The 23,353-nt window shown below is 35.2% G+C and overlaps 1 protein-coding gene and 1 long non-coding RNA gene across 2 annotated transcripts in view; both read right to left on the minus strand.

Annotated features, from left to right (window-relative positions):
- Sema3c (semaphorin 3C) overlaps nucleotides 1–23,353 on the minus strand; it is a 140,166-nt gene that overhangs the window by 57,901 nt on the left and 58,912 nt on the right. The window contains exons 3-5 of the mRNA XM_048339910.1: nucleotides 9,409–9,569; nucleotides 8,080–8,142; nucleotides 433–552 (exon numbers count right to left, since the gene is read on the minus strand). Coding sequence (XP_048195867.1) covers nucleotides 433–552; nucleotides 8,080–8,142; nucleotides 9,409–9,569 — 344 coding nt within the window. The remainder of the gene's footprint in view (nucleotides 1–432; nucleotides 553–8,079; nucleotides 8,143–9,408; nucleotides 9,570–23,353) is intronic.
- On the minus strand, nucleotides 21,162–22,065 carry LOC125346952. The gene is made up of 2 exons (XR_007210074.1): nucleotides 21,948–22,065; nucleotides 21,162–21,722 (listed from the first exon to the last, which is right to left on the minus strand). It is a non-coding gene; the product is annotated as an uncharacterized LOC125346952 (long non-coding RNA).

A 23,353-nucleotide genomic window follows, 5' to 3' on the forward strand; every position in this document is an offset into this window, starting at 1 on the left:
TTTATAAAATTCTTTTACGCAAAAAAATTACAGTCTGACTTAGATATATCTTACAAATATGTGTTTCATAAAGTATTATCAAATTTCTTAGATAAATAAGAATTACATAAATAGATTGAAGAGATTTTAGAATATTTTAAGTGCTTTGGATTAATAGTAATGTTAAAAGTACCCATTTTTATATTTTTCATTATCCATATTGGAACACACACACACACACACACACACACACACACACATACGCACATATGAAAAAGTGACAGTGTGCCTTAACTCCTAAAGAACCTTGCTTGACAGGTATGAATAAAAAGTAAGACATTATGTATTTTAAAAAGAACATATTTAAAAAATAAGTTTCCTACTATTTAATACCATTTTTAAAAATCTCTGATGCCAACACTAAATCTAAGACTATGAAATAGGTGCATGTACCTCTGATCTCCTTCCTCTGTTCAGGTAAGTACAGACAGGGCTGTATGCTCCACTCCCACACACGTACAAATGAGTACGGTTGAAGGTCTGAATCACGCGGACGAAATTCCCACAGCCATGCTGGAAGTCAAAAAGAAGTACTTTATTGTTGACTTTGATTGCTGTTTATGCTAATGATATAAATCTGAGATTCTGAATAAAAAACAACAGTGAGCTTCAATTCTTTGTGTAATATTCCTTATCTTTGAGGAACTATGCAGGCACCTCATAAAGGAAATTTGAGAACACTCATCTTACTTATGAGAAGACCAAACATTTTGGTGCTCTTAAAACAAACCCAATGACTCAGAAATAGTCATTAAAATACCACAGGAACAATATCTCAGCTATTATTTACTGAGTACAAACCTTAATGAAAATGATATTGTGTAATCTTTTGGGTATTTTTTGTGAACAAAACTTTACCCTTACAGACTCAGTTGAACAATGAAAACATTTATGCCCTAGTTTTTGTTTGTTTGTTTGCCTGCTTGCTTGCTTGTTTTGCTTTGTTGGCTTGCTTGTTCATTATTTTTTAAATTATCTTTAGGTAGTTGTACAAAGCAGATGTCATTGCCATTTAACAAAGTAGTTTGTCAATACAATGTATCTTGACCAGTGTCACCCTTCTTTCACTCTTGTTAATTCTGTAGGGTACACATCATACCTAGTTTTGTTTTTTGTTAGAGTCATTAATGAAGTCCTATTAACATGAAAATATTCTCAAGTAGAAACATGTCAGTAAGAAGTAAATACAATATTGACATTCTTCTCTTTGCATTTTGTTTTCCTGTTTTTTAAATTTGCTACCAGTAGGAGATATTCATTGACGTATAGTTACAGTGGTTGTTAGTTGGCACTGATCTAGCAGGTGTTAATCTCATGTGTTCTACAACTGCTAGGCCTGTTATATTGCTGATTATAAATTCACAGAAATTGAGGTTGAACACTATTCCTTTTCCACAGTCTCTTGAAGAGCACTCTTGCAAAGAACTGTATAGATAAAATTTCTTATACTAAAAAACTAGGAAGAGGGCTGGGGATATGGCCTAGTGGCAAGAGTGCTTGCCTTGTATACATGAGGCCCTGGGTTCGATTCCCCAGCACCACATATACAGAAAACGGCCAGAAGTGGCGCTGTGGCTCAAGTGGCAGAGTGCTAGCCTTGAGCAAAAAGAAGCCAGGGACAGTGCTCAGGCCCTGAGTCCAAGGCCCAGGACTGGCAAAAAAAAAAAAAAAAACTAGGAAGAAAGAAATTGAAAGTTAACAGTAGATTTTCCTGGGTGGTCAAAGAGCACATGTTGATTTCTCTTTTTTAAGATATGTTTCTGATTCCAAAAGGCAAATTAAGCAAACTATTAAAATAGGAGTTATATTTAACTTAAAGTCAGTATTATTTCACACTTTTTTCATCTTTTTTAATAATACTGACTTGTCAGTAAATGCAAGCTTTTTTTTCCATACATAATTTCCTACATATGTTCTCATTATAAGTTGTATTATTAAATAACCAATCATTATGTACTGTCAAAGGTACTAATCCTTACAGATTAAACTACACACTTGATTTTTGTGTGAAGACATTAAGTTTTTCATTAAATACACAATGCCATTGAATTTTGACATATGTTTATAGAAGTACCTGGAAACTGGTTACATAACTGCAGTTGATAATATACATCCTTGGTGGGAAATCACAAATGAAGTGTAATGTGTATAAAAGATGTCTATTAAGATCATTGATGAAGAAGGAGCCTTGCAGAGATTTTTTCACATTGAATTTTAGGCACTCAGAATTCTGCATGGAATACTTTCGCATAAGACTTAAGTTCAATCCAATTATATTAATAACAGTTAAGTCTTCATCGTCTTGGGTTTTACACACAGTTACCTTCATGAATTATATGTACTTTAAAGAAAACTTAGAAGATACTCTTCATTTGAATCTTGATTTCTTATTAATCTCTTTTTCTATCTATCTGCTTATCACAACTATATTTTTAAATATTTACTATGGGTTGGACATATAAAATCATTTTATATTTTGCCCTTTTGCTTCTAGGAGTTCAAGTTTCACTCTTATTGCTGATTATTTTGGACAATTATTATTTGGTATTTAACTATTTTACAGAAATTTATTCAAGTTAAAACTATTAATACTTTTACTATATATATATATTTTTTGTATTGGGGCTTGAACGTAAGGTCTCTGCACTGTCCCTGAGCTTCTTTTCCTCAAGGCGAGTGCTCTACCAGTTTGAGCCACAGCTCCTCTTCCCATTTTATGTGGGATAGTTTGAGATAAGAGTCCATGGACTTTCCTACACTGGCTGGCTTTGAACTGAGGTCCTCAGGTCTCAGCTCCCTGAGTAGCTAGGATTACAGGCATGAGCCACAGCACTCAGCTTTTTATAACTAATTTATAGCTGCTGCAACAATTTTAATATGCACACAGATGTAAATGATATCAATTTTCACTGATATTCTATAGTTTAAATATTAGTATCCTATTTTATTGATGAATTGAGTACCAGATAGATTAAATGAAGCGGTCTATATTTAATAAGTAACTGAGCTTAGATCTGAACAATTATTGACCTGCACTGATCAGACTTTTCATTTTCTGATGCTCAGATTTATCTTTCAACTTAATCTATATACAAGGGACAGAAGGCAATAGAAATCATCTGAATTGATCATTGAAAATCATTTTGTAGATGTTCTGCCTTTCCACTGTGCTTCCTTCATTTCTATGCACATTATTTCTGACCTAGACCAATGTGTCAATTCCATCCAGCAACTATTTACTCAAGTCATGCTATGCACTGTGCAATACTGGCTAGCAACACTGGAATGAATAGTCCATTATCCCCTCTTAAAGAAAGGAATTGGTATGTCTAACTATGTTAGGTGCTAGAACAGGACTAAAATTTTTAAATACACTAGAAAAGAAGAAAAAAATGTGGTTTGAACTACATTTGCATTTTGGCTGGATCTTGCAGAAAGAGTTAGAAATTTTGACAGGAAAAGACATCAGAAAAGTACATCTCAACAGATAATTGCATGAACAAAAAGCAAAGACATGAGAGTGGAGGATTTACTGGGGGGTTAGTGCCTAAAAGGGTTAGAAGACTGCTGGGGAATGAAAGCTCTATTAACTAATAATAGCTTCCCGAGAGGCAAAGGAAGCTGAGCAGTCTTCAGATGGGCAGTAGATAGTACTGTCAAGAATAGACAAGAGATATAAACACTCAGACCTCAGAGCCAGCCAGAAGACCTGTGTTCAAACCTGACATCTTTTACCAGCTTTTAGAACTCAAAGTAGTGTTTTTCCTCACTTAATAAAGTAGTTAGATCGTATTTTGCATACAATCAATACAATAATCACGTAGATTTTTTTATTTACAACTCTCACTGATATTATGCACACAAAACATGAAAGTGTACAAGGCATTTGTCTTATAGACTTTAGCAGAGACATAAATGTTTTTTAAAGTCTTGGAAATTTAGTGGAAATAAATGTATTGCCTGCCTACTTTTCACTGCTTAATTCTCTTTCCTTGGTAGAATACTAATGGAAAATAAAACTGATGACATTATGCATAATGCAATATGATTGTTTGTTATATATACATACACATCTATACAAAGACATGCTTGAAGAATGCATCTAAATTGTTCATAGTTAATATGTTTTAGGAGTACAGTTTAATTATGTACTATCCTGAGCTCTCTACAAACATTAAATGGTTAATCCTCTTAACCTAATAAGATAGCAATTGGAAATTGGCAGATTTCACAGAGAAGCAAACAGAGACACAAAGCAGTGAAATCTCTATTGTCCGAGTTCATAAGATATAGTTTGTTTTCCATGTGCTCATCTTGGCTTTCAAAGATTTATAAATTACATTGGATATTTTTTCCAAGTCAAGTGAGCCAGACCCAAAGAAACATGGACTCTATGGTCTCCCTTATTGGGAATAATTAGCACAGGTTTAGGCAAGTCACAACAGAGGATCACAAGAGCCCAATAGCTATACCTTTATGATCACATAAGATGATGCTAAGTGAAATGAACTGCATTTTATGAAAATGATTGTTATATCAGAGTTGTAACTACTTTCAACATCCCATGTGTATCTGTAGTTTCTACTATTGATGATGTTCCTGTATCACCTTCTTGTGATTGTATCTACACTATCTCTGTAATCTTATCTGAGTGTATGGGAAACAGTGTGTACTGGTATTAGAATTAGGAAATTCAAAGGGAATACCAAAATTGAGAGACAAAGGGTAAAATACGAGAAACAACAACAAAAGCAATACTTGCAAAACTGTTTGGTGTAAGTGAACTGAACACCTCGGGGGGGACAGGGGGAGGGGGGAGCGGGGTATGAGGGACAAGGTAACAAACAGTACAATAAATGTATCCAATGCCTAACGTATGAAACTGTAACCTCTCTGTACATCAGTTTTATAATAAAAACTTAAAAATAAATAAATAAATAAATTACATTGGAGATATATTGGTTTACCAACGTAAAAATATACATGTCTAAGATATATCCTCAAGCACATATCAATAGACCTTTAGAGGTATTCATTCCTCGCAATACATAAAGTGCTTTAGGGGAAAAAAAGAGAATTTTTATTTATGTTTTATAAATAAATATTTCATATGCACATTTATGGAAGTATATGTATATAGAGAGAAACTTATGAGCTGGGCACCGATCACTCAGATCTATAATCCTAGCAACCCAGAAGGCCAAGATGTGAAGATCTTTCAAAGCCAGCCCTGGCAGGAAGATTTGTAAGACATTTATCTCCAATTAACCACCACAAAATGGAAGTAAAGCTGTGGCTCAAGGTGGTAGAGCATTAGACTTGAGGAAAATAGCTCAAGAACAGAGCCCAGGCCTTGAGTTCGAGCCACACAACTGACAGAAAGAAAGGAAGAAAGAAAGGAAAAAAAGAAAAGTTTATTTGACTAGTGTTAAGAAACGCCTAAACCCTTGGTTGCAATGAGAAGTTTAATCACAGTAAGTTATTTGTAGAACTTGCAAGGATCTACTTCTCAGGAACTTCTTTTTCTCCACTGGACTTTTGTTCTGTGGTTCAATTATAGGATCCTTGTCTTCAATTGCCCTACACATATGCATTGAGTTAGATTTGTTAGACATTCTATTCTCTTGAATAGACCACATGGTTGGAAGAATTTGTTTGTTATTTCCTAGGATTCCACAAAGATTTATGGACAAATAAAACCTGTCCAGCTGATTTCTAGTAATATCCACCTCAGAGCCTTCCACTAGTAATTTCAACCTATATAGCAATTAGCCACATAGAAAAGTTTAAAGATACTCATGAATGATATTATAGCATAATGAAACTATGGGAAAACGCATGCATGTACTGGATATTTCATCCGATTTTTAAAAAATCACCACAAAGCAATAATAATGGTGTCCTGCTTCGCAAAAGGGAACAAGAGAGCAAATGATTTAGCCATGATTCTTGAGAAAGTCAACTGGTGGTTGTGGGAAATGGGATACGCAAAAGTTTGTATAGTCTCCATATATTGCCTACAGCAGTTTCTACGGCTGAGAAATGAACATGTTTTTGAATAAAGTATAAATTCAGTTATATTGCCACAGAATATTAGATGGTAAAAGCAACACAAGAGCAGATGTCTATCTTGTTCATTAGAGAATCAACTAAAATAGTTTAATTCATACTAAATTATTGAAATAACTGCTTCAGGGAACAAAACATTCTCTACAACATGATACCTCATTCTACTATTAATTCCTTGGAAAGATCATTTACAATGTCTTAATAGACTCTGTTGAATATTTCTTCCTTATTTTTTTTCTGGATTTGTCCTCCTTTAGATTGTGGTCCAGGAAATTTCTTAAATAGTATATATGTGTTGGTAAGGTTGTTTTGTCCTCTTTTAAAGAGCAATTCTTGGATGATATGTCCAAAAAGTGAGACCCACAACTCAATCACCTTGGGTAATTTCTCTTGCCAAGACTTTTTGAGTGATACTCCAGTGATAATCAGAGATCCTAATTCCAGAGTGTTCTGTGGTTCTACCTTGAATCTGATATCTTGGAACTTTTACCAGGGGTTAAGTTTAGACTGAATCAATATCAATTTTCTTCATAAATAACATGTGCCCCTCCTGTCCCCACCCCCAAAAAAAGCAAGCCTGTCCTAGCAAAATGAAGCCTAGAACATTTGTTATAGGCATTGTGTTCATTAAGCACTCCTTGCCTTAGTCTTTGCCTAAAGTGCTTAGTCAACATTTTTTACTCTAATTTCAGATCATTATTTGTTATGACCTCAAATGTTAATAAATGTGTAAATTTACTAGATTTTTGACCATATCACCATATAGAGGCAACCCCATTGCCTAATTTGCTTGTATTTTCAAGTTCATATGAGAGATGTTGGCTTTTCAGAGCAATAAGTGAAGTTAATTAATACTAGGGCTATGTCTGATTCAGCCCAGATTGTATCTCTAACAACTAACACTGTTCAAGTTATTCTAATGGTATTCAAATATTATTTATTATTAGTGAATAATACTTATCATTCATAAAATTGAAAGAAAAATAAAGGACAGTCCTTATATTATTGTAAGAGTAGATAATTTAATATTTGGTAACATATTATTTTTCATAATATGATATATAATCTTGACTTAAAGCCATTTACAGTGAACACATGCACCATACATTACTTTTGTAATATTCAAGAATAAATAAGGGCTGGGAATATGGCCTAGTGGCAAGAGAGCCTGCCTTGTATACATGAAGCCCTGGGTTCAATTCCCCAGCACCACATATATGGAAAACGGCCAGAAGTGGCGCTGTGGCTCAAGTGTCAGAGTGCTAGCCTTGAGCAAAAGGAAGCCAGGGACAGTGCTCAGGCCCTGAGTCCAACGCCCAGGACTGGGAAAAAAAAAAAAAAAAAAGAAAAAGAAAAAGAAAAAGAATAAATAAATGTGTCCATGTCAGCAAGCTGTTGACAGAAATCAATACAGATTTCTTGCCTGACTCTATATTGAATCCCACTTAAAGAAATGTAAGTCATACAAGTGTTGCAGTAAATATTTATTGAAACTTCTATCTGCATTGATTGTGATTTTGTGGTTATTTTTAATCAACAAAGGTACCATTCAACACTGTTGATTTATATCTCAGGAATGTGCCCTCTACCACTAGTTTGTCACAGAGAATCTTTGGAAAAGCCTGCATGGTATCTGGGAGCTCCTCCAGCCACTTGCATTATCATTATTTCAGCAGCCTGCTGAGAATTCTGTAGGTTGGATCTGCTTGGAACAGGGTTTATTACTGAAATCCATCACAAAAGTATCTGCCTGAAATAATGAAAGCAAGACAGGAAAATTCTACCCAGTCAGAAATTCCAAAATTACAGATGGTATGAGAATTCCAATCTCTTCACATTTACATTTTTTAACATTTACTCATCCAGGGACTTCAAATGCTAACACCCTTTGTCTCTCTCTTGGATGTACTGAAAGTCACGAATGTAAAAAACAAACATTTGTGTGTTTTTATTTGTCTTAAAAGTACTCACTGTGGGATCTTTGCCAGCCATTTTGCACTCATCAACTTTGATTGTAGATGCGGGCCAGAAAACCTGCTCAGGAAGGGAACAGAGTTGTTTAAAAGCACTTAGATATATGACAGCTCAATGCTCTTCATTTGCTTCCTGCCAGCAGATTTCCTTAAGGTATTTTGTATTTCTGTAATTCTACTTAAAAGTTCACACTTCCACCTTCACTTAATATTCTAGTGTTATAATATTTGTTTCTCAGTCCTTCAATTAGCTCTTTCTTTACCAAGAGCCTTTTGGTAACACATGGCCATTTAAAATTACATATTATATAAGGTCTTCATTAATATAAATGTACACAAAATATGCATATTTCTTTCTTTTTGACTAACACTATGCCTCTCCAACTCATATTATTGATTTATGTTTATTTTTTCATCTAAATTTAATATTGGTTTTGGTAAACAACACAGCTGGAGTGATAGATTTTTACTTAATGTGAAACTTCAGGTAACTGAATAACTGAAGTAACTTGAATGCAATGCAAAAGATTCTCTGTCAAGAATATAGTACCAGCCTTGTAAGCCTCTGCAGTTTGGGTTCAGATCTTCTGAGTTATCAGCCTCTCACTATATTAACAGAATGGATCTAGAAGTCAACTTTCTGTAATTATCTATGTTGTATGTTTGTGCTTGTGCACACACAAGCTGCTCCTTTGGCTTGAAATTGGGGCCTGAATATTGTCCTGTGCTTTTTAAGTCTAGTGCTCTATCACTTGAGACACAGTTCTACTTGCAGATTTTTTAGTGGTTATTTGGAGATAAGAGTCTCACAGACTCTGAACTGTGATCCTCAGATCTCAACCTCCTTAATAGCTAGGATTACAGGTATAAGCCAATGGTACCTGGCAATCAATATTCTTTTATTTCTTTACTCCCAATAGGCTCATTTACTTTCTTGCATGGTAAATGTAGAGCATACTAGTTCAAATAACTTCCTTAGTCTATTCCTTTTAATCTCTGTGTGGTGTGTAAGTAAATTACAAGCTTTCTTTAATCTGATAATTTTCTAGTGTTCTACATTTCCTTTCTCTTATAAATATGTGAGAAGTATTTTCTAATTTAGCTGCAGGTTTTAGATTGTTAAAATCTATAGAATTACAGGAAAGAATTGATGTTGATATATTTCCAGTTGTGAAAGGAGATCTTAACATATTTCTTAACAGCAATATGTGTATGTGTGACAGGTATTCTCTATTCTATTGTAATGAAATACATATTATCTTCATTATATTTAAAGTTCTTAAAGCACTTAGATTCAACACTGCCCTCATGGAAATGAAAAACTTACACTTAAAGGTTCTTGACTGATATTATTAATATTCAAGGAGAGAATGTGATCCTTGCTGCCCACATATATCCGGTCCTGATCTTCATCCATTAGTAATATCCTGTAGTCTAAAGGGTGGTGGGATAGGCTGAAGTGTTCAGATGTCTTGGTTTCTCGGAGTTCTGAAACAGTGAATAACACACACACAAAACCAGATATGCCTCTTGAGCATTTATCCAGACTGTAACAAGTCATAATAAGGTAAATACATACGTACATCCATGTTCATTGGTGCACTATTCCTAATAGCCAAGTTATGGAGACAGCCTACATGTCCATAGCAGATGAGTGGATCCAAAAAATAAAGTACGTATACATAATGGAATTTTACTCATGCAGCAGAAAGAATAATATTATGTTATTTGCAGGAAATTGGATGAACCTAGAGCAAATCATGTTAAATGAGGTAAGTGAACCTCAGAAAGACAAATGGCTCATGCTTCCTCTCAAATGTAGAAGCTAGGTCTAAACCACAACTGGATGCGACAGGTGTACAGGGCTCTCTATGCATTTACACACAGACAAATATACTAATGTACTAGGGTACATTCAGATGAAGAACCAAGAGAGTTATTTAACTCCTCTGAACATCTAAAATACTACTTACCGAAACAAATGTTAGGATATGGAAACATGTCTTTGTTTGTTTTTGTTTATTGTTGGGCTCTTTTTTTTTTTTTTTTTTTTTTTTTGGCCAGTCCTGGGGCTTGGACTCAGGGCCTGAGCACTGTCCCTAGCTTCTTTTTGCTCAAGGCTAGCACCCTGCCACTTGAGCCACAGCGCCACTTCTGGCCATTTTCTGTATATGTGGTGCTGGGGAATCGAACCCAGGGCCTCATGTATATGAGGCAGGCACTCTTGCCACTAGGCCATATCCCCAGCCCCGTGGGCTCTTTTTTTATCTTGGAAGGGGGCAGCTACTGGACGGGAAAAATGGGGGAAAGTAAAAGGGTAACATTGTCCTGACTTATGAAACTGTAACCTGTTTGTACAACTCCTCAATAATAATAATATAAAGAATCAGAACTGGAGGTGTGGCCAATGTAGAGCACAAAATCTTGAGTTCAAGCCCTGTACTAGCTTTAAGTAAGTGAAAAATAAATGACAAGTGAATGAATAAGTAAATGAAAAATAGTGTGTTGTTTCTACAATTCTATTATTATAATTAAAACTCTTACAGAAATATTGACCAAAATGCTAACGAAGTTTAAATTCTTGTCCTTTTGCTGAAGAAAAACAAGTAAATCAACAAGTACAATGTTAAAAATTTATCTGATCCAGAAACATGTTCCTTCATGAGGTGAGTCAAACATAGTGGAGAAAAGTCATTCAGGAAAATTGGAAAAATAAATAAGAGTAACTGGAAAACTCGGATATCTGAGAATATATGAGGGAACACACAACAAAGCAAGTATCACTTTAAGGTTGAAAAAGTAACACATCTCCTTGATTGTTTCTGTTATCATAGTGTTTCATAAAGCTTCCTTTTCATCAAAGGGATACATCTCATGATCATGAAAATCTTCTTTAAAACATCAGGGGTACACTACAGCCTGGGCCATATAATAGATGCTTAACTAATATCTCTTGAGTAAATTATTTTCCAATGAAATACATAGAAAGAAACAAAAGGAAATTGGTTGAAAATGATGGAGGGGGTAACACTGTTCAAAAAGAAATATACTTATTATCTTACTTACGTAACTGTAACCCCTCTGTACATCACCTTTACAATACAATCAAAAGTAAATTATGAACTAAATTCCTAAAAATAAGAAAAGACAAAAAGAAAGAAGCACTACACTATGACTAAATTCATAGCTTCTGGCCTCAATCACTGGAATCTGAATTGTAGCTCTACAATCACATTTCTATGAATACTTGCATTACTGATTGGAACGTAGAAGCAGTATCCTCATCTTAAAGACAGTAAACAGAACTTGCCTAAAAAGGTTCTTGTGAGGCTAAAATTGGGAACATGCATGAAGTCAGTAAAAAAAGCAATCAGCCTAGTGATGCAGGATACTACTGGATAGAGATTTGGGGAAAGACATCAATTGTTGACCCTCAAAAGAAACATAATCCTAATACAGGAGATAAAGGGGGAGAACTAGATTGTCAGGCTTATGTTTAATATTATCATATTGAATATTTTAATTTGTAGAATCTACTTGAATTATTTGAGCAGGACAGCAGTAAGATAAGGCATTTTTCAAAAACAAACAAACAACTTAAGTATAGAGGATAACTTTGTAACAACTGTAAGACTAATGTGCAGTGTTTTAGTTGTAGAGATATGATCTGATTACCACTTGAAATACTAGAACTGGAAAGGAAGAGGTCAACATTTGAATGATACAGGGTTTTATATGAGTTTGTGCTTGGGATAAAGGGAAAATGGAAATTTTCTCCAAGATGCTTAAGCTAAATTTAGGGGATATGACTATCCCTTTATCACTTTATTTTTCAAATTTTTATTATCAAACTGATGTACAGAAAGGTTACAGTTTCATACGTTAGGCACTGGATACATTTCTTGTACTGTTTGTTACCTTGTCCCTCATACCTCCCTCCCTCCTCCCCCTTTCCCTTTCCTCCCCTGAGGTGTTCAGTTCACTTTCACCAAACAGTTTTGCAGGTATTGCTTTTGTAGTTTTTTGTCTTGTTTTACCCTGTGTCTCCCAATTTTGGTATTCCCTTTCAATTTCCTACTTCTAGTACCAGTATACACGGTTTCCAAAATACTCAGATAAGATTAAAGAGATAGTCTAGGTACAACCACTGGAAGGTGATACAAGAACATCATCAATAATAGAAGCTACATAGACAGATGGACGTTGAAAGTAGTTACAACTGTGATATAACAATTGTTTCCATAACATGGAGTTCATTTCACTTAGCATCATATTCTGTGTTCATAAGGGTAAAGCTATTAGGCTCTTGTGATGCTCTGCTATGACTTGCCTAACCCTTTATCACTTTTAAGAGATCAAAAAAAGGAGATTCCATTGGCAGAGAGAATATTTGATATTGACAGTTCAAACACAAAAGCAGATATGAACTACAAACATATGGTTCACTTAATTTAAATAAATTAATTTAATTGGAAATATTACATCTGCAGGGAAAGGTTTCCTGTTCTAATCTTGGGGTATTATGTTTATTCTGAGAGCAGACACAGTCTCTGAGAAAAAGGTTACCTACAGTGAAAAGCAAAGTAGAGAGCTTTTAGATACCCCCAAAAGAAACCTAGAATGGAAACTGAAAACAACTTGTGGTTCATAGGAAACAGTGAGATATTGTAGTAAAAGTACTGAACTGGAGGCAGATGGTTCTCAGTTAAAATCTTAGCCCCCTTAGTTACTAAGTACATCATTTTGATAAATCTCCAACATTGCTCTGCATTTGAACTTGTTCATCTTAAGTTGGTAATACTGTGTAGCAGAAAAAATGTTCCATCTGCTTGCACACCAGAGAGGACCAATGTCTAGTACCTTTAGCAGGAGCCTAATAGATACTGATTGTCTGCCTAGAGACAGAGTCATTCAGATAGCCATACATACTGTCCAAATGCCCTAGTCATGGGGCAATATCAAGGTGGTCATGTGACCAATTCTGCCCAGTGAAATTTAAAAGGAGACTTCTGCAGGGTTATTAAAGAGGTTTCTTAAACTTTCAAAACTGGCTTGTAATTTTACACATCCATTAGGAAGAATGACATTATGTCATTTACCAAAAAGAAAACAAAAAACAAAAAAACAATAAAATGGATGGACTAGTAAAATTTGTTACGTGAAATAAATCAGACCCAGAGAGATAAAATACATGTGTTTTCTTTCATATGTGACAGAACTAATTTATAAATGCAGAAGTAAATAATATGGAGTCATTTACAAGTATACACAAATTCATTAACTAAGATTTAATACTTGCAGGAGAGAATTCAAATGGCATAATTACTTAGAAAATCTAATGCACAGTACAACAAAATGAATATGAGGAAATTGGTGCTTGAAATGTGTATGGGGACAGGTCAATGGTAGGGGTAGACATATGAACAGAGAAAGAAGGGGGGGATTCAATCATATTACTCAGTGTATATAACATGAAATTAAGAAAATTGAGGGGAGGGGATGGTTGTGTAGGGTTGAGAAAGAATGATGAATGAGGCAACATCAATCTAGAACCATTGTATTTACAAACTGATTTGTTGAATGGTGACTCCTTTGTACAACTACTTACAGATAAATAAATAAATAAACCTAATAAAATGATACATGATAAATAAAAGGTAAATGATATACAAAAAAAAATGGTGTTTTCCTGTCTTTTTCTGCCTGACATTGGTTGGCGTGCTAATCATACTTTAGCAACTATTATCTTCTGAGATGGTTTGCCAATTTATAATAGCAAGGAGAAATGTAGGAAAAAAATCTGGGCCCTTTAGTAAGTCATTGAATTATTGAAATAACCATAAAACAGCACAAGCACAGAACTATCTAGTTAAATGAATTTTGCACACACACACATACACACACACACATACACACCACTTTTAAGACACTTTAAGGTTTTCTTTTCCTTATGTAAAAATCCATACTGACAGAGATTTTGTGTTCATCATGTCCAGACACCACTTTTCACTCTTTTTACTATGGCTTTATTTAGCTTACTTGTTTTTCTTTCAAAGTTCTGTCTCTCTGCCGCTGTCTCCTAACCTCCTGTTTTTTTTTTTAATCTGTGCTAAAATAAAATCAAGAGTATGAAGATAGCTTAGAAAAATTACTGCAATTGAAATTAATTTGCAAGTAACAAATGATAACAGCTCTCCTCTTACCTGTTCCACTAAAAAACAATCAATTTATTATATTTGCTTAAGTACCAGAGGGAGTAATAACCATATTAACATGAAGGCCTTTCTAGCCCAAAGACTTTTATCTATTTTTTTTTTCTGAGCCATAAAGTATCCTCCACTTTAATCATCTATCTGTAGTTCATTGGCAGTTGACAGCTATTAACCCAAGAAGTATTTAGAAGTGTTCTTTTGTGGTAGGATCCTAGGCTATTTTGTTAAATGCTATTTAAATTGCTGTTAAGAACCATACTGGAACTTTGGAGACTGTGAAAAGAAACAACTATTACTTCCTGTTAAGGAAAAATAGAAGGTCGAAACATAAAGAATTTTATCTTTAAAAAGAAAGATCCACAATTCTATCTTTTTGTTTCAATGTAGATCCAAGTTAAGTCTATGAATGATTCAGTGATTTGGTCACAGTTGTGGGAAATAGCCGATTCAATGATCTGGCTCTAGAGAGAGAAGGAAGGCACAAAGAATAGCTCAATGAATGGAGCTGTGCCACATTTGCTTAAATTTAATAATGATGTCATCTTTTTAACAGCATCTGAGTTACGGCTAGTTATGTCCTTTCTCAAGACATGGTCAGATGATTGAGAATAGACTTGACCTAGAGTTTGTAGTATTAGAAAATTCATTGGCCCCCAGAAGGGCAGCATGGGTCTTCAAGTTCCTGGGAAAATCTCCTGGGAAACAACATTAAAAAAATAAAAGGAATAAAACAACATCATTTTTCCTATTTCTATTCAGAAATCCACTCTGTTGTAGAGCTGCAGGATAGAAAGTTACTGTAATAGCTTCTCTACCCAATCTACTTTCTCTTGGGGAAATTTTACAGCATAGTATGCTTACCTACAATTCATGAATTCACGTGAACTTTTGTTTGTAATGGAAATGACTGTAAACCTTGAATATTGAAGCAACATTGATTTCCCCAAAATATAAGTCCTAGAAATGTAAGCTTCTGAGTCTATTGAAGTATATACTTACTTAAGTATATTCATCAATATACCACTATAAGAGTAATTCAATCTGCTGTGATTTATTTTATTATCAATAATATTCTAACCACATAAGAACTAATCTTGATTTGCCATTACCGTTGTCAGAGATCTTACTATTTCAAAGATGATCAAGTCATTAAGAAGCCCATTCCCATGCTCAGAAGTGTAATTCTGGTAGAAACTTTGTAGGATTTTTCTTTATGAATAATAAACATTTGTTAAACTGCCTACTAGAGAAACTCATTTAAACAGAATACTACATTATCTCCTGGCTTTTCTAAAATTGCAGGGTGGATAAAGAATTACTTGGGCTGAAAATCAATTCCCAGGAGTTTCTCAATTAGAAGCACATTTAATGATAATCCATTACTTATATTTAAAGCTCATGATGTGCTCTAAATATATTTATTTATTCAACACATACTCACAGACGCTTTAAGCAGGAAAGATACTTTGCCCACGTAAAATAAAACAGATATGAAGATAAACCCTATTATTAATTTTAACTGGATTTAGCAGTACTATTTAGGTAGCTCATCTTAACATTCTCTACAAGATCAGTCTCAGCTTTGCCTCAGGCAGATTGCAGACCACAGATTTCAAAGTAAATCTCATGATAGCTTTTACTTTAGAAATTGTGTTAAGGACAGGATAATTTCCTTTTGCTTTTCTTATCTCAGAAGAATGTTAAGTATGGTTCAGCAAATGACCCATCCTCTACTTCAGGCTCAGTGTTTTGAAAGTGAACTTCACCTGTCCCTTTAGGCAAAATTCTCAGATAAAGGCAAGAGCAGAAACTTCTGCAGCCTGATGCTAGGATTCCTAATTCCTAAGGTAAACAGAGACCAGAAAACAGTTGTTAAAACTTCATTCACTCAAAATTAACAGCCCCAAATAGCAGCCATATGGGAGCACACCAGGAGAGTTCACTATTCTACAGGCTTTATGTAATCTTTTCACTTAATTTTCCTTCACAGCCTCTATCATTATGTCTTAATATTGTTCTAGCCCCACAAAAATAAGTATGGAAGTTTAGTAAAAGTGACCACCCTAACCAAAGTCTCCTAAGAGAGGTATGAAGAGGCAAGACCCAATATTGAAAGGTCACTGGGAGAATGACAAGAGGTTATCACTGATCCAGATGACTGGGACTCATAAAAGTGACATGGTGAATGGAATCCCCTTTGTGTAACCAGTTAATGATAATTTAAAAAATGAAAAAAAATACATAATTTTTTCTTTAAAGTAGAGAAAAAGAAAGCAAGATCAGTTCTTTGAGACCTCAATCAGATATTCTTTTGTTATTCTAAATGGACACATATCTTCAACATGTATGTGTTCCAGTTTTGTTTTGTCTCTATGCATGAGTCTATATAGTATCAAATGCCATAGAACTACTTCCTCAGCTTCTCAAAAAAATTTTGTTTATTCCAATTGAGGAGAAGTAGAAACCACACTGCAAACAATGGGAAAGCAATCGGTTCTACAGTGCCTTCATGATGGCCCAACAAGCTGCAGGAAAGAGGCATCAGATGTAATTCATACTGCAGATAAAACATTCCCAATTTCTGTTTCTTTATGGATGTGCATGATTAGCTAAGTGGAGGCAAAATACCACATGGCTGAAAGGAAGAATGAGAGACACAGCTCTATTCACTGAGCCTAGCCAGAAAATGGCCACAAGGAACACAGAATGTATTTTCCAGACATTGCAAAAGTGAGATTAAGGAACATACAGAAGACTTTATGAGAAATGGTGATTCTCGCTCTGGTCTGCCCCAGACAGCCCTGCTTTCCCAGAATAATTGTCAATAGTGCTTATTTTCATCTTCAAAAGACTCATGGTTCGGATGTTAAATTTTTATCCTGACTTTCAAGGCCTGGCATGATCCTTTAAAGATTAATTTATTAGAAGCCCGGTGTGGCTTTTTTTTTTTTTTTTTTTTTTTGGCCAGTCCTGGGCCTTGGACTCAGGGCCTGAGCACTGTCCCTGGCTTCTTCCCGCTCAAGGCTAGCACTCTACCACTTGAGCCACAGCGCCGCTTCTGGCCGTTTTCTGCATATGTGGTGCTGGGGAATCGAACCTAGGGCCTCGCGTATCCGAGGCAGGCACTCTTGCCACTAGGCTATAGCCCCAGACCCCAGGTGTGGCTTTTTTGATTCTAGCTAATGAGGAAGCTGAGATTAGGAAGATTGTGGTTTCAGGAAAGTCTGAGCAAAACGTTCCCAAGGCCCATCTCAACCAACAGCTAGGTGAGAGGTGACTGTCATTTGAGCTACAGTTGGAATTGCAAATAGAGGATCATGGTCCAGGACAGCCTGGACAAGAAGCAAGATCCTGTCTAAAAAGCAACCAGAAAACAACAACAAAACTAGAGGCATAGCTCAGCAGTATACTGGCAGCCTGGCAAATGAAAGGACCTAAGTATAAACCCCTAATTCTGAAAAGAAAAAGGAAACGAAAATCAAGGTTTTCACAAAAGAATGTATCACTGTTCAAATACACACTTTATCATTGTTAGAGTGTTGGGCATTGTGGAAGCAGCTGTGGAATTAACCAATTGGAACTATAGTTTCAGTTTCATCTTCCAACAATAAAAGTCTTTTCCCAAACATCCTTCTACCATGTCAGTCCTGTATCTACACAACAGAAGAAATAATAAGATTTATTTAATAACCAGAGTAATTGCTAATGTCCACTATGGAAAGAAAATAATTCTTTTGTCAATATTTGCAAGAATTATTTATGATAAATATTATCTGTATAATATCCATAAAGCTCAAGTAATATTTCATTTTATCTTGAAACTGCTAGTCAACAGGAATTCTTTTTAAAATTCAGAAATGTAGCCCTAGTAATATTACTGTATTTTCTGTAGTTTCTAAGCTAAAAAAAAGAATAAGGACTTCTATTTAAAAATTATACTTTGCTGTGCGGTTCCATTAAGTAGAGAAGTTTAAAGTTTTACTTCTGAGATCACCTGGGAGGCAGAAATGCAGATTTCTAAAACATTGCACACCAATCTGGAACTTTGTTTGAGAAGTAATGGCTAGAATGTAGCTCAGTGTGTAAGGAGCAATGGATTAGGTGTTCTCCTCAGAAGTCTTGGGAGACTGAACAGGCAGGAAGGGACTTCTGGTAAAAAGACTCAAATCTGCACCTAGTGCTAACGTGTGGGGGACAAATGTATGAGCTGAGTGAGATATCAGCAACTGGAGGTGCTTAGGTGAGGATAGCATCAGTTTTGAGAGTGCTCATGAGACAGCAACCTTGTAGACAGACTGACAGAGAAGCAAGCCTATTATCTCACACCTACTTTCTAGAGTTGTTGACATTCTGGTAAAGCTGCCATGGGACAAGGAGTTTAAGTTTTGGGGGATACAAGGTGTGACATGATTTCAACCGCCAATCTGTATACATCAACTAAATATTATTTTACAATATAATGTCAATATAATGTAGAAAGAAAATATTTATAAACCTAACCTAGTACACACGTGCATGAAAGTACACAAAAAAGTACCTTGAGAAATTCAACTCAATGATTTTCTACATCATGTATCCAAAGAGAAATGAACTTGATAACACTGAATGCTTAATTCAGTGTTTTGTCAGCTTAGAAGATTTTTAATTACTTTGGTGAAAATGCAAGAAGTATCTGCTTTCTTTATAGACCACAGTATACTACATATATTATGAAACAAGAGTCTGGTTGGATTGTACTTAACAACATATTGAACTAGATGAAGAATGAAATACAAATTACAAACTGGAAAACAGATAAAAGTTGCCAAAATTCTCTATCACTAGATTCCTTCAGAATGATGGAAGACCACCCACAACCCTTAGCAGGCAGACTTTTTGGAATTAAACCACTGATCTGGCTCCACCAACCAAATTCCTGAACCAAGTTTTTATTTGGTACATTCTTAAACCAAGTTTTCTTTGAAAACAGGAAAAATATTTTAAAAAAACAACAACCGTATATCATATGATCTGAAGTTTAAGGAATCACACTTCATGAACTAAGAGATATTTTCCTAAAGAGAGAGTTATTTTATCTAAATATTATTTAGCTTAATGTGACTTGTTGCTTAGGCGAGTAATTACACTTGGCTCAAACACAAAAGTTGGAGAACTGTATGGGCCAGTAGAGATGTGTTCCTTTCACTCTCAACATGTTCATTTGTCATTCAATGCAGAGCTCTTTCTCTCCTGTATCTGTCTCCTGAGACTGTCTAAAATACAAGGTCAGTGACTCCCTAGCATTCAGCTACCGGAGAGGAGATTTAAACAGTCCTTGTGAGTGTGCTTCTACATAGTAATAGAGCTGCCCATTGATTCTTTTCAAGAGAAGCACAAAGGATCCAAGCACGTTTCCTGCAGTTTTGAAAGCCCAAGCCCCATCATATATACAAGACATTCTCTTACCTTCATGCTAGTTTGGCAACCATTTGTTTCCAAATTTCATGTGATGATGTTTTGAGATGGCATCACTTGATGTTTTACAAGCAAAGATCAGTGTTTCACTTGTCTGCTTTTGTCTGGAAACATAATATTTATCATTCTTGCATGCACTTCAAGAAGAATAGAAAATATGGGATGTGAAGTTTATTTTTTTTAATGTTGCTGCCCTTTTGAGATAAACATGAGTCATGATTGTCTCTTTAATTTCCTGTGTACAAGTAAAGTCATTTGGTGAATGAAAACAAGGCACACTTACAGGACAACGAGACAAGCCATAGAAAGTGAAAATTGATCTGAGTGTCAATGAACAAAGACAAATTATTTTTTAATGGAAGGAAGTTTTATTCCATTTACTTATATTCACGTTTATCTGTGAATCTCAAAACTTACTCTTAACCATAATGATAGATGTAGATAGCTAGGATGACGCTATTCAAGGGAATTTTTTAAATTAAACAATTTAAGGATTCAGTGAGATTAAATCAAACAGGCTTTCCTATACCAAATACTAGAAGTATGGGTACACAGGTTTCTATTTAAGTATCTGTCCTTGGTTCCTTTTCATCAAAGAGACTTCCAAGTTGTATTTCTATAATTTGTTTTTTGTAAGCTTGATACTTTGTAAATAATAAGTGCAAACATAACAAAAGATTATCTTTTAATATCCAAAAGAAAAAATAGCTTAAATTGAGAACAAGTCCCCAAATCAGTTTAAAAGCAACAACAAAAATTACAGATAATTAAAGCATAACTTTTTGGAAGGGAAGGTGGGGGGTGGGGGTGGGGTTAAACCTAGTCCATTTTACTGGAACAAAGTTTTGCTTTTGAAGAGAAATCTACCATCAAATCGTGGCAGTACATCTGATTAGCTATATGGCTTTAGGCAAGTTACTTCAATATTGGTGCCGAAGTGTCCTCACCTTAATGATGGGAAAATAATTCCTGTCTCCTGGAACTATTGTGCTCATCGAATGATAAAAGAAGTGTAAAGCACCCATGGAAGTAGAGACATTATAGTAGTAGCTGTCACGCATAGCTAGTAGACCCCATGCCAAGACCAGAGTTCCACTTTTAAACAGAATACTAATGTTTTGTCTGTGCACTAGCTTTAGGACATTACTCGGTTTTCTAGTGAATCTTAATAAATAAAAAACACCCTATTTCATTAATGTCAAGTTTTTATTAAAGTACTATCAATAAAAATAGGTATGACACTTCAAAACTCTAGCAAAAATATGATTGCATTTCATCAGAATTACTGCAATTCTGCATAAAATGATGAGAAAAGCAACAGCTTTCAGAGTCTTTAGCCAGACTGCCTACTTTAACCTACCACCCACAGTACCTGATTCCTTGGAAGAGTATACTAAGTATCTATATGTTTTTCTAAGAACAGCTTTTAAGCACTTTCTCATTTAATATCAAGAATAGTCCTACTTATTGGATCTTATTTTTTTGTGAACAAAGATGTAGAAAGCTAGTGATGAATTTTGGGATACCTGAAGAGTGCACGTGTGTACTTGTAGGTATGCATGTTCTCCAAATATTGGTAGAGAATGAGAGCTTCTTCAGCCTGAGGGACTTTGCCTCCTTTTGTTTCCTCTTAGCATACCTGTGTTTTTCAATCCTACTGTATATATGCTAAGTAAATTCTTAAAAAAAAATAAAAAGAGCACATGGCAGAAACATTTATTTGGCGGGGGAGAGGGGTTCAGCTCTAACTGTTGAACATCCCAACCTAGATACTTTACCCAAGACCATTGCCAAGATCAGCCTAGCACTTCCCAATCTTCAAGGCCTTGGCAATACATTTGATACTAAAATTCAAACTCATTTCAAGTGTTTTGTAGTTTGTGGTACAATTAATACCAATATGTGGCTAATATACTATTTTTTGGAGATATACATTTATGAGCTAATGTTTGATGATTTTATTTATTTATTTTTTCTTTTTTTTTTTTTTGGCCAGTCCTGGGGCTTGAACTCAGGGCCTGAGCACTGTCCCTGGCTTCTTTTTGCTCAAGGCTAGCACTCTGCCACTTGAGCCACAGCGCCACTTCTGGCCATTTTCTGTATATGTGGTGCTGGGGAATTGAACCCAGGGCCTCATATATATGAGGCAAGCACTCTTGCCACTAGGCCATATCCCCAGCCCGATGATTTTATTTTTTACTAAAATTATCTGACAAAACAATCACTATCCTCCAAAACACTACTTTGCTTTTCTTCTGAAGTTTTGGGAAATTCAGCAAAAGTTTACACAACATCAAATTTTCTTAAGTTATTATTCATCTTAGATACTACCCAGCACAAAGATTAAGTGTATAATGAAAATTGTTTAAACTGATTCAAATATCATTTGAATATTTGACTTACAATTGCTTTCCAGAATTAGGAGGGTGTAAGAAAGGGAAGTCTTCTCATACTAAGAAGTGAAAACATTACACAAGATTTACTGAACCAGCCTCATGGGAGCTACTGGATGCCCACACTGGACAGAGAGGCACAATAACACTCTTGTATTTACCACCACTGTCTGATACTCTGAATAGCCTATCAGCCTCAATTTTAGCATTACTGCATGAGGAGTTTATGATTCACTAAATTCTTTGTGGCTTTAGGTTTGATTTCTGATTTTAAGAATTTCTAAAACCACCTTTAAACTTATCCCAATATGACTTTTTTTTCAGAATTTATTATTACTATATGCTTTTTAGTCTTCCTCTTTTTCTTTCTTTCTTTTTTTTTTTTTGCAAGTCCTATGGCTTGAACTCAGGGCCTGCGGGGTCCCAACTGTTCTTCAAATTGTACATACTTTTTTCTACATCCTTCTTTATTTGTTTATTTACTTATTTTGGCCAGTCCTGGTGCTTGGACTCAGGGCCTGAGCACTGTCCCTGGCTTCTTTTTGTTCAGGGATAGCACTCTGCCACTTGAGCCACAGCGCCACTTCTGGTCATTTTATGTATATGTGGTGCTGGGGAATCGAACCCAGGGCTTCATGTATACAAGGCAAGCACTCTTGCCACTAGGCCATATCCCCAGCCCCTCTACATCCTTCTTTAAATCTCATTTTAATACCAGTGTTTTTTACAGCTCTGGATTGTATACAAAGTAGTCATTTTTCAGCCCGTGATTTTATTTTTCAATTTCTAATGACTGTTGATTTTCTTGCACAATTTAGATCAAGAAACTTCGTCATTTTTAAGATCTCAAAGCCTTCTCTTGAAACAGAACAATCTTTCGAATAGGGAGAGAAGAAGATCACCCACAAATCCATATCACCTCTCTCTCTCTCTCTCTCAGCATGTTTCACACCAACAACACATGTTTCTTAATGCAAGAGATTTCACTGCCTTTTAATCCAGCTCTTGAATGTCATATAGAACATCATTTGGCAGCTACGCTTCTAAATTTAGCCTTTAACGTCTACCTAATTCTGCCATAACTACATAATGACTTAATCTTCCTCAGTAATCGTCACTGTTTTGCAAGAAAAAAGAATACTGGAAGATTTATGTAGTCTTAAATGTACACCACTTATAATCAGCCTTTTTACTGTGCATTTCAAACCACAGA

The sequence above is a fragment of the Perognathus longimembris genome, chromosome 2, assembly GCF_023159225.1.
Source record: "Perognathus longimembris pacificus isolate PPM17 chromosome 2, ASM2315922v1, whole genome shotgun sequence".
Lineage (NCBI taxonomy): Eukaryota > Metazoa > Chordata > Mammalia > Rodentia > Heteromyidae > Perognathus > Perognathus longimembris.